General features: G+C 38.7%; 1 protein-coding gene across 5 annotated transcripts in view; it reads left to right on the top strand.

Moving 5' to 3' along the window:
- GPATCH2 (G-patch domain containing 2) overlaps positions 1–12,851 on the top strand; it is a 176,725-nt gene that overhangs the window by 19,243 nt on the left and 144,631 nt on the right. For 4 of the 5 annotated variants that reach the window (XM_047755620.1, XM_047755621.1, XM_047755622.1 and 1 more), the window contains exon 5: positions 548–627. In XM_047755620.1, the coding sequence (XP_047611576.1) occupies positions 548–627 (80 nt within the window). Of the gene's footprint in view, positions 1–547; positions 628–754; positions 2,840–12,851 lie in introns of those variants that run through there. The other variant, XM_047755624.1, reaches the window with a different exon arrangement.

The raw sequence follows: 12,851 nt of genomic DNA, 5'->3' as shown, positions 1-12,851 counted from the left end.
CTACCACATTTCTCATGCTTTCAAATGGTTGGAAAGGTTGACTTGTGTTCTTACTAGGCCCATGGTGAAATGATAGAGAAATTGAGACGAAAGAAAAGCCCTGGGTAATACTCTAATATTTAAGTAATTAAGAGTCATGGCCCGGGAGTTCCCTTTGTGGCTCAGTGGTAACCCGACTAGGATCCAGGAGATTTGGGTTCGACCCCTGGCCTGGCTCAGTGGGTTAAGGATGCAGCATTGCTGTGGCTGTGGTGTAGGCCGGCAGCTGTAGCTCCGATTCTGCCCCTAGCCTGCGAACTTTCACGTGCAACAAGTGGGGCCCTTAAAAAAAAAAAAAAAAAAAAAGAGCCGTGGCCTGGCTGTGCCAGAAACCTACCAGGCATTCCGTTGGATCTTGTGAGTGTGAATTTTGCCTTTCATCACCGTCACCACCGTTCAACGTATCTCCCCCCTCCCCACCCTTACTTTGATTTCCGAATTGATAGGAACTTATTCTATGCTCCAGTGATCATAGACGTGCCTTCAATTGAGGACTTTGATTTTCCAGGTTTCCAAGCTAGACTCAGTTGCCTTCATGGAATGCCTTCCAAGAATATTAAAAAATCCGGAGGGACCCCAACTTCAATGGTAGGCATGCTTTCTTGTTTAACTGTCATGTTTGGAAATGTATCCATTTCTATGGAATAAAAAGCCACATCCTCATCCTTTATTCATATGCTAATGTTATACTTAAAAATAATCCATTTTTTTGTAGGCTACAAACTGGACCAGTGAGATTCCCCTATAAACCAAATCTTCTAATGCTAATAAATTAGTTACGTTTTGAACATCTGGGGAATGACATTCGAGGGAACCTGGCTCCTGTCCTCTTCCCCTGGAGGAGTATCACTGAAGTGAGAGCCTCTTTGATGAAAAGATGGGGCTGTTTTTGCTGGAGGACTGGTATTCTTCCTTTAGTCAGACGTGAACCTGATGGGGGAGGCTTTCTAGGGATCTAGGTTGGCCCAGGGTGGGTAGAAACTACTGTACATTTTATATATTTTTCTCTTTTATGATTTTTTTTTACATTGAAACCATTTGTGTATCACTTGCTTTGCCAAAATGCTAACAAAAGCTAGAAAATGAAGAACTTCCAGATCTCACATAAGTATTCCTTAATGTTTATATTGTGACTGGTTAAGAACTCACTTTTACATGTCTGACTGTTGTAAATTAAAAAAACATGATGCATTGACATTTATGGTTCATTTTTAGAGAAATCTTATATAGCCAGCATTATTTACAATATTCGCATTTTACTCAGGGTATTTTAACAAGGGCTAACATGAGTAATAGGTGAGGTTGATAATCTGCTACAGTTTGTATTTTGTTCAAGTTTGCTTTCGACGTGGATAATATCTGCTCTGTATTGCACACTCATTGTATTTTACAGTGTAGTTTTTATTGTACTTGGAAAAGTCATCTTAGTTTTAATCTAGTCACAGTGATAAGTAGCCTGTGCTGGTAGAATCGTTTACTCTTACCTTTTAAATTATCTTCTCTGTCTGATACCTGAAACCAATCAAAGTGATCGTTTTGGCTTAGAGCCCGTATTGAAATCATGTGAAAGCTGGTATTTCAACAAATACTGTATGACTCTGAATCATATTGTCATGTTTAAAAGTGAGAGCTGCTTACAGATCCTTAGAATAGAGGTGTATGTGTCACTGTGAGTGTCAAAAATACTTGCATGAGCTCATTTTCACCAAGCAGAAGCGAACAATGTAACATTTCTAATGACGGTATAATTTCGACACTATATTACATTCAGGCCGTTTGAGTTCTTCAAAATGGTTATATTAAAATGATTAATATTTTTATCCAGTTCCAGTATCAATGAAAATTGTGATTTAATACATGTATTTTTATATTATTGTATGGATTAATTGTCAATTCAGCATTTAATGTTTAATTTAAATATGATGATTGGAAAAGAAACTTAAAGTTGACATTTTCATTACCTAAAGTTGTTACAATCTGAAAGATTTCAGCAAATGTATTATAAGCGAGACTATGTGACATCTTTTAGATTGCTTGTCTAGACTGGAGAGATTAAAAGTGATAAAGTGCAACTTTGAGTCTCTTTACCTTGGCATATTTAAAGTGATATTTTAGAGGTACAATAATGTAGCACTTGGTAATTGTAAGTAAGTTTTTTTGTGCCATGTCCTTTGGAGTGAAAAAGTCGTGATTTTTTTTTTTTTCTGAATTACATAAATGCTTCGATTTGATTTTGTATAATGATTGTCTTTTAGATCTGAATAAGTCACTTTAAAACCTTGGCCTATGAACTTTGCCTTACCAATCATGAATCTAGATGAATGCTATCTAGTTCTTGGTTCAGTTTTACCTATTTTTATTTTTGGTTCACTGCTTGCTTGAGCGTAGCTGGGATTTGTAGCCCATTTTCTAGGCTTATTGCAATCTCACTGTGCTATTTTATAGAAGCTATTACAACTGATAGGCTAGCTTCATGGTATTGATGATACATGGCTTAACCATAGTAAAAGCTGCCTTCCCTCTCTAAATTGTAAAAAGGCGATTAAGTTTCACTCAATGGAGATATACTATATATGTGTGTTTATCATGGAACTAGTGCATTAGGCCAAACACTGTTTTCCCGGTCCACGTTTTTTTGTATTCAAAATTTTAGCGAAGCCACTGGGCTCCTTGAGGTTTTCTTTCTTGCAATCGTAAATTGTCCTTGTTTGGATTTTTAAGTACTGTATCTTTTCTCTCTCTCTCTCTCTCTCTTTTTTTTTTTTTCTTTTTCAATAAAATATCTGACTTGGGCAAGAAAGGTAAGAGTTCCAGTTTGTGCTGATATTTTTAAATTTTGATGCAAAGTTTGTTGTTGCCGCTGCTCGTACTGTCTGTGTTACATGTAACAAACCATAATCTCACAAAACAGTCATCTTTAACAGTAGCTGTGACATCCACTAATAAAAACTGAACTTTAATTCCTTAGACCTTCTCATCAGAAAGCCAGATTGCTTTTAAGAGAGGTCATTTTTCTGAGCAAAGCCAGACACGTGTAGCTGCAGCCCCTTAAAGGGAATGGCAGCAAAGCATTTCTCTTCTTAAACAGATGGGTGATGACTACGCAAATATAGTGATGATCTTTGACGGAAAAATCACAGAAGGAGACTCTTTTACTGAAATCCTAATGTAAACATTTGGGGGGGGCAACCTTGACATCAGTTTTTGCATCACACACCATAGTTGTGCTCTATGAAGTTGTTGGGAATACTGACTTAGCAAAGGCTGAACCGTTGCTCCTAAGGGAGATGCAGGGTTAGGTTCCTGTGAGCCTGTGGTCACGACACGTTCATCGGCTGATCAGTGCGTAACCTCGTTTTATGTATGTTTGTGTCTAAAGATACCTGATTTAATGTATATTGTCGATCCATTAACGTTGAACTCATGACCGACAGCCTTAAAAATCATACCTGAGCAAAGCTTATTGAGCCCGTGCATTTCCTCCCTAAGCACATCTCAGGCTTCTTGTGCTTTGGAAGGCTAGACATCACCGCAGCATCATGCCTGGGGACCACTTAAGCCAGTGAATCACCAACAAAAGCACACGAAGGGGGAAGGTGGGAAATGTGGCGCTAAGTAAACCACCCGAAGGACACTTGTTGGTAGTATTAGAGCTGGAAAAAGGAGGCAGAGACCTCAGTGGAGAAGGCACACAGGCCCCAGGTGACATGTCGTTCACGCTTTACTCGTGTCCACTCATCATGAAAGCACTCTGAGTGTTGCTTTTGCGGTTACAAATAAACTTTAGTGAGTTTGCAGCTTTGCGTATCTAGGACCTGCCAATAGGAGGGTAAGAGTGAGGATGGACTCCCGTTTCATAGACGAGCAAAGTTGTATCGTAAAACGTGTGCAGAGGTTGAAGTCGGACGTTGGTGAATCCCCGCCCTGGTGCTGCCTTTTACATGTCATTACAGTTTGAACCTCATTTATCTTTCTGTTGAAAAGAGACAAGGGTTACCTTGTAGAAGTGTTGTCAGGATTAAATGAGATTATGTTTTCGTTATGGGTCCAGCATCATCTCTGTCACGTAGTGTGTATTAAATAAACGATATCATACTTTTTATTAGATGTCTTAAACCCAGAAGCTTATATGTAGAGAACATTTGTATCATGGGTCAAAGTGCAGAATTTTAGACTTTAAAACTTACCTGTTCATATTTTATGTATAAATATCCTTTTATATTTAATATTTAAAGTGCTTTAGATTGCAGCCTTCTTATCTTTCTTTTATACCTCATTCATATTTGAGCTGGCCCTTGTCTTTACTATGGTCTGTGAAGAATAATTTTGAATGAATTTTAGATTGACAGACACTGCATTAAATCTCAAAGCTTAACTGTAAACCTAAAAACAAAACAAAACAAAAAACCCAAAAAAAACCCTGTCCTAAACTTCTCCCTCCCCTCCCCCTTGCAATTATTAAACTATTTATTTGTAGGAACACTGGAACTATTTAGGAGGTTTTGGTCCAGAGTTATCTGATTCTTAAAAGTCATTTTACATGAAGGTAGAATACAGACAAATCCTGAGAATTTAATGTTGAAAGGAATTAACTATTGCTGTCCTTCTGTTAGAATAAGGCACTAGTTTCCTGGAATCAACTAGCCAGCCTCTTACATTCACCTCTTTAAGGAGAACTAAACAAATAATAATTAATTCCAAGGAATAATATCCTGGGGCCATTATCCAGGAGATTCAGACTGAATCTCCCATATTTCTAGAATTTTGCATCGTGTACAATTCAGAATAATAGTCTTCAGAATAGTGATCCATCCCAGAATCAGCTTTGGGATATTGTACTTGCAAAGTGCATCCCATTAGCCAGACTTATGCAGAGCATTGAAGTTACCCAGGATGTGCTACCCTGAAGCATCCTAATTAATCAGTGTATTCTGGAGGTAAGAGATCTTTATCTTTTTTGTTGTTGTTAAACTAATGGTGTTTCTACGGGGTTACATTTATCTAAATTAGCATTCAAATTGAGGAGTCGGTTGAAAGATCAGGAAATAAATGGCTCCATTTAACATATAGTACCTGAAATCCAACATAAATATTACATGAAGAACTGTACAGTAAGGGTTATAGTGTCCTGACTTAAGATTTTATAGTTGTTTTGGTCCTGTTTTTGGTATGATTGGAATGAGAAAACGTACGGTGGTGACAGTGGTTGTGGTGGTTATCCTGTCAAAGAAAATGAATCTGATTTTACTGACTTTGTATTTAATGCATATTGTTTAAATATCCAAGAAAGAAATGCACATCAATCCTTAATCTAAATTGTCATGCTATACCCGTAAGCATGCTGTTTATAGTCAGCAACGCGGTGGCTTATTTTGGTTCAGAATCTTGAGTCAATTTGTCCTGTAAGACAAAAGAAATATATTTTTTATCCTTTTCTGAAGTCGTAGAAGACAGGATTTCAAGAGTGGCATATTGATAATGACACTATAGTGATGTACTCTGTAGGTCTTACGCAACTGTTGTTTTATTGTTTCTTAGGATGCTAGACTAGGAATATTTAGTCTGATTTATAGCCTTTTACCACAGGAGGGTCATTTAATGGATTTGGTTTAAATAGGGAACTACATAAACCTTTCTCTTGGCCTAGCCTAAGATGGAAAAATTTCACAGAACAAAAACCTAAAATGATTTTTAAAAGCATACCCCGTATATGTCCTCGACTCTAATTTGGCCATGAGCTAGTTTGTTATCTAATACTTTTCAATGGAATTCAATAACTAAGTGCTTAATTATAATCTCTGTGAATTAATATTTGTTCATGTCCTTAAAGCATTTTTGGATACTTTGCAGAATATACCAATATCTATTTGGAATTTTTCATATTCGAAATATAAATGATATCATGTATATTCTAATCTGTTACTGTGTATGTTAATAATTTAGTTTTCATCTTATCTCAAAGTCAACTTGAGCTCCAGACTTCATGGTAGAAATTGATGTTTTTTCTTAGAATCTATTTTGAGATAAAATGGATTTTGTATCATAGAAGAGTACTGCTTAATAGGTTTATAATAAGTCTTTCTTTTACAAAAGACATTTTAACAGTGTCTCTGGTTTGGTTTAAAATTTTCTATTTTGATGTGATTATTCACAACTTTATATTTCGTGGCATATAAACTTAATATCCATAATTGAAATTTGAAAATAGGAATCTCACAATTTTTATTCTGTTCCATTAAAAATAGTGTCATATTAATATTGATATTTAGTGTTATTGTATTCTACTTTATTAAAAGTAGAATAGATATATATAAATTTAAATAATACAGATATATAGGAATGTATTCATTTATTCCTTCAGCGCGTATTTGAATGCTTACTTTTGCTCTATACATAGTCTTAAAAATCTTCCAGGAAAAATTGCATGAACATATGTTGAATCTTGGTATTTTAATACGACCAAATTTGGCTGCATATACTTTTTTTCCCATATCTTTAAAATACTTGTGCTTGCTTCTCTTGTAACTTATTATTAGAGTTGCTTTTTGATTTTGTATATTGTTGTTTTGTTTGTGATGCTTTAGAAATCTGGCAAAGAGAATGTTAGTAATGATAGCAAGCCCTTAGGATGATGCCTGCTACATGCCAGATGCTTATCTAAATGCCGTTTCTATATTTTAGTTCATTTAATCCTATGAACAGCCCTATAATGTAGGTTAATGTTTGCAGTTAATGCGTTTGATGTTTTCTTTTTCCTTTGGTAAGCCAAAATTAATGCAGTCTGGAAGTTTTTTTTCTTTTGTCAGGTTGCTAATAAATAAAAACAAATTCTCTCCCTTAAAACACAAAACAAAACAAAAAACTTCATTCCTACAAAATGCTGTTGGAAGTGTGAGTTCTTTTGAAATCCTCACGGCATTCTTTGCTATCTTGGATAGCGAGCACAATCAAGGTGTGTGCCATGATAAAAATGACGTTTAAAGTCTGCTCCCATTAGATTAATCACTGAACCCACACCCACGATTTTGATCCTTCACCTTTTGATAGCTTCTTCCTGATCTTGTGCGTCTTCCCGTTCAGGTCTGCTTCCTTGCTCTCTGTTCCGACTGGCTCTCTCCACTTGCCTGCCTTCCATGGTCCCTCATTATCCCTCCAGTCTTGTACCACGTGCCGAGAACCTGCTGCATTTCTATTTCAGTTCAGCGGGGATGACATCCTCCCTGTTTCCGTTGCTCCTTTCCTCCTCTTCCTGATGGAACTTGGCAAAATTCTGGGTAAACTTCCCCCAGGTGGAAGATCTTTTAGCTGGGTCTGCAAGTTTGCGTTGGAGCTTCCTAACTCATTGGGGATGGAGTTGGCAGACAGAGAAGCATGGTGAGACAAGGCTTGAAACCTCATGTTGCTGAAGTATAAGGTATGCTTGTGTAGAGTATGCAGTAGACTGGATTTGGTTGGCAAGTTAGGCAGGAATTAGATCATTTCTGACTTAACAGTTCATGGGAATGCATGCGAACTGATGTCATCTCTTGGGGATTAAGGTGGTGGGATTTGTCTTTTGGAAGATCACATGGACAGTAGGTTAGAGGGTACGTTGGTTGGTTGTAAGTTAAGACTGTATCAGGCGTCTAAAGCTCTCTGTCTGTCCCCCCAGTATGTGGCATCCAGAGTGGACTGATCCCTTTATTTGACCAGACTTTATATTCCGATCAACCTTTGGATGGTATCCATTTACCCAACAAGTATTTAATGAGCCTCTACTATATGTTAGATACTGTTCGAGGCCTTGGGGATTGCAGTGGTGAACAAGGCAGACAAGGTTCCCTGGAGCTTATATTTTAGCGATTAAAAATAAACTTGGGGAGTTCACGTCGTGGCGCAGTGGTTAACGAATCCGACTAGGAACCATGAGGTTGCGGGTTCGGTCCCTGCCCTTGCTCAGTGGGTTAACGATCTGGCGTTGCCGTGAGCTGTGGTGTAGGTTGCAGATGCGGCTCGGATCCCGAGTTGCTGTGGCTCTGGCGTAGGCCGGTGGCCACAGCTCTGATTCAACCCCTAGCCTGGGAACCTCCATATGCCGCGGGAGCGGCCCAAGAAATAGCAACAACAACAACAACAACAACAAAAAAGACAAAAGACAAAAAAATAAATAAATAAAATAAAATAAACTTGGTTGAGGCAGGAGGGTAAGTACAAATGGCCATGGAGAAGATGAAACAGGGTATTGGGATCCGAGCTGGATCCTTAACCCACAGAGCAAGGCCAGGGATCAAACCTGTGTCCTCATGGATACTAGTCAGATTCATTTCCGCTGAGCCACTGTGGGAACTCCAACCACAGCTTTTAAATGTTACTCTAGGAGCGCCTGCAAATGGCAAAAGAAGGACGCATTTATTTATAAAGTACAATATTACTTCTGGTGCTTTTGAGTGTTTTTGCTTGTTTTATTAGAAGAAAATTTATGGGTACCAAATATTTATATAACGTAATGTATGTTCTGAAATGTAATGCTTTAATATCATAATAGTTAATCTGCTTTTATGCTACATAAATATTGTGCAGGACAACCAGGTTTTTGGGGTTTTTTAATACCATTTTAAAGATCATGAAATGCCATGCTTCTTTTCATTTTCTTTCACTTTGGTACTTGCATACAAATTCTTGGGTCATTCACTTTATTAGTAAAGACATGACTTATTTTAAGATTAATTTTTTGAGAAAATGATTTATGAACTGTTTAATGACTGTCCTTAAAAAGATTGAATTGAAAACATTTGAGATCTTTTTAAAAATAGTTATAAAAATTATGATGCTATCATTTAATGTTTTTCTTTTGACTCCTAAGAAGGCTTTGCAATGTGTTCTGAAATGCACTTAGAAATTAAGACGCTGATTGGTAACTATTCACCTGCAGAAATGGAGACTGAAGACCCATTTCCTTGTTGCTCTTTTTTTTTTTTTTATGTGGCATGATTTTTATTGAGAAATATATTATGCAAAGTTAGGTGCCTAAGTAACATGAACGTATACTTTCCGGAATAACAGAGAAACAAATGCCTGTGTTCTCATCACCTGCCTTCAGAAACAGAACATCCTTTTCCTCTGTGTATCTCAACCCTCTGACCTTGGAGATTTCTACATGCACCTATTTCTAAACAGTAGAGTGGCTTTTCTTCTTTTGATTCTTTATGTAAGTAGAGTCATATTGATTGCCCTTTCATGGTATAATTTTTTTTATGGAAGTATAGTTGGTTTACAATATTGTGTTCATTTCAGGTGTGGAAAATGATTTAGTTGTGTGTGTGTGTGTGTGTGTGTGCGCACGCGTGCTCTGTGTGTGTGAGTATATATGTATATATTCAGATTATTCTTCATTATGGGTAATGGAAATATGTTACAGGCTCTAATTCCCTGCGCTACATGTAGTAAATCCTTATTGCTTATCTCTTTTATGTATAGTAGTTTGTATCTGTTAATCCCATACTGTAATTTATCCCACCACCTCCCTTTCCTCTTTGGTAACTACTGGTTTGTTTTCTGTCTAAACGTCTGTTTCTATATTGCTCTTTAGATTTCATTCATTGTTGCGCTTTAAAATTATGGTGACGTTGCCAGCATTCCTAATGTTTTTCTTTCTTTCTTTCTTTCTTTTTTTTTTTAATCAAAATCAGGGAAACAGAAATGCTGCAAACATATCACTTTCTTTAAAGCTTCCACTCTGGTTTCTTGCCTTTTGTGTTGCTGATAGAACTATTCTGATGATCTATAAAACTCCCGTTTTCTCATTTGCCTTCAGATGTGTCAGATATCTAATATCAGAAAAGTTCAAAGTCAGTGATGGGTAGAACACTTCTACATAACATTGAACAGGTGCTTTTTCTATATGGAAGTCACCGGCACCTCCTCCAACTGAAGGTCAATTTGAACAACTGAGAATTCACAAAAGAAGTCTTAGAAATAAAAGGAGTCCCCAGTACTCTAGGTAGCAAACAGCAGCCATCCATTTGTTCCCTGTCACCCAGGCAAGAAGATTCCAACAAACTAGAGGTACTTGCCAACAGGTATTTGTAAATATTTTAAGCCAATAAAACTTGTGAAATGTTTGTTGTTAAGTCACACTGGTCTGAAACATTTACCAGTACTTAATGGAGGAATAAAGTGGACGTTTGATGGTTGGTTCGTATAGCAAGGAAGTGCTGACTTGTACAGAATCTTCCTTTTAGAACTTCATGCTTAAATCTGATAACTGCTTGTAAACAATTGTTGATTATAAGAACATTTAATGGCATGCACTTGATCTTTTTGAGGTCTTTCAGCTTTGACGTTATTAGATTTCATCTCATCCCATTTCATCTACATGTATCTTTGATAGATTCTTCCTCTTGTCTGCTCCACAAAAATGTTTTAAAGGGGTATTTTATATTACTTGTTGGATAAGTGAATAAGTATATGTTACATCTGACTCAGAAACCTGACGTCTTGTTTGTGTTTTTAGCCATAGATTTCTTGGCTCAGTTGTGTGCAGGTGTAACAAAGGCTTGTGACGTCGTCTTTGTGGGAACTGAATAGGATGAACAAGGGCTGAATAACAAGATGAATAAGATGCGTCTTCGCCCCACTCATCTCACTGTTTGATTAGTGAAAATGCATTGGAAACGGGAGGGAGAGAGAGGAGACCCGATGTTTGCAAAGGGGACGCTGATCCTCAGGGGTTTTTCATTCTTCAATTAAAGCTTCAGTTTCATGTGTTCCCCTTGTCTTCCTCCACTCCTTCCACCTCTAGACGCCTCTGCATCTCATGTTTTTCCTTACCTGTCCCATTCGCCCTTTCTTTTCCAGTTGTCATCTATCGCTGCCCTCATATAGATCCTCGTAACCTTACTTTTTTTTCCTTTTGGGCCGGCCGCACCTACAGCCTGTCGCGCAGAAGTTCCCGGGCCGGGGATTGAACCCGTGTGCCGCAGCAGCTACCCGAGCCACAGCAAGGACAAGACTGGATCCTTAACCTGCCGAGCCACAAGGGAACTCTCATAACCTTACGTTTTGACTAGTCTCCTCCCTGGTGTGCCTTTCTCCTGGTTTTCCTCCATCGAATCCATCCTGCATGTAATTTCAAGGAAACATTTTTAAAACATGATTCTGTACCCTAGCCAGAAAATAGTTGTCGCTGCCTTTATTCTAAAACTCGGGCTTGTCCCTTCCAGCCTTCACTGCTCTCCTACGGCCTGTGTTACACTGCCCTCCCTTCCAGGCGGTCTTAGGTTCTCAGCACCCCCACCCTCCTTCAGCTTCCCGTGGGCAGCCACTTCCACCTTCTCTACCTTTGCTCGCAGCAGCGCTCGCCCTCTTCTTCCCACTAGATTCATATCCTTCAAGGAGCATTTCAGGCTCTCCCCCTTTTCTTCAAAGCCTTCCCCAACTGCTCACACTTCAGAGACCCCTCCACCTTCTGAAATGCCATCGAACTTCCGGTGTCTGCCGTTCTCTCGCTCACTAATGGGTGACCTTTCTCTCGTATCCTCTCCCTCATCTGCTCCTGTCCACACTGAATCCCCACGTACACGTGGCACCCCAGTGACAAGAGTCCAGCTTCTAGCACGCAGTGTGTGCCCAAAAGTGTTATTTTGAAAATATTGATGGAGATGTGCTGGGTATTACCTTATGCTTTTTAGGGCGTTTTCCACCGCTAGTTACAGCGCCAGCACAACCTTAAGTAACATCCTCTCTACCAGTATTACCAAGTCCTTCACTGTTTTTCATTTGTCCTTTTTATGCACTTCATGATGCGATGCAGATAAGCTTTCACTTGAGAGGGCCCCGAAAAGCTGACTGGATGCCCAGTGCACAGAGCTCACCTTTCGCCTGGGGGGATCCTTCCCTGTCCTTAGGGATTTCCTTTTGAATTAACCTCAAATAAGTAATCCCCTGCCTCCAGGCATGTGGAGTTGGGGGGGGGGGGCTGGTGTTTGACTTCGCGAGCTAACCTCATTGCGAAGCAGAATTCTCTTAGTTTTAGTAAAGGTTTATCATGTGACTCATAGGTATGGCCCCTTTCTAGTTTAGCATTATCTTATATATTTTCTGCTTCTCCTGGGGTATTGGGGAGGTAATATTACTATGACTGTGGCTAAGGATTAGGATCGGGGTCAGCTTTTTTAAAAGAGATTTTCCACCAATTCCCTGTTTAAGGGGTATCCAGAGCCTCCAATTTCTGAACCTTTGTGGAATCTGTTGCTTCAGTCAGCTTACTTTTTTTTTGGAGTTAAATTTGCCTTTTTTTTTTTTTCTCCCATTATAGTGTATTACAGTATTCTGTGAATTTCTGCTGTATAGCAAAGTGACCCAGTCATAAATGTGTGTGTGTGTGTGTGTATTCTTTTTCTCGCGTTATCTTCTGTCACAAGTGATAATAAGCGGTTCCCTGTGCTCTACAGCAGGATGTGGTCAGCCTACTTTTTATTGCCACCCTCTCTGTGCCCTCTTGCCGGAGAAAGCTGAGCAGCCAGCTGCGCATCCCTTTGGTTTTCAACTTCTGTGCTTTTGTTGACATAGCTTGTCTGGTGGTGTCTTCTTTCCTCTTCTCTTTGCCCTTGTGGGGAAAATTCTGTACTGTCACTTTAGTGGGGCTTTGAGAGGGAGCTGAAATGTATGAGTTCTGGAATATGTTTACTGGGAAGTCCTTTAGATTTTCACTTTTTTAAAGTAATAGATTCACAGGTTTTAAAAGACAAATAGGGCAAAAAATATCCAGTGGAAAGTCTTTGTCCTATATCCAATTTTTCCCATACCCATCTGTGTCAATACAGCATCTATTA

This window comes from Phacochoerus africanus, chromosome 12 (assembly GCF_016906955.1).
Source record: "Phacochoerus africanus isolate WHEZ1 chromosome 12, ROS_Pafr_v1, whole genome shotgun sequence".
Lineage (NCBI taxonomy): Eukaryota > Metazoa > Chordata > Mammalia > Artiodactyla > Suidae > Phacochoerus > Phacochoerus africanus.
This window is presented reverse-complemented; position numbering and strand designations above follow the sequence as displayed.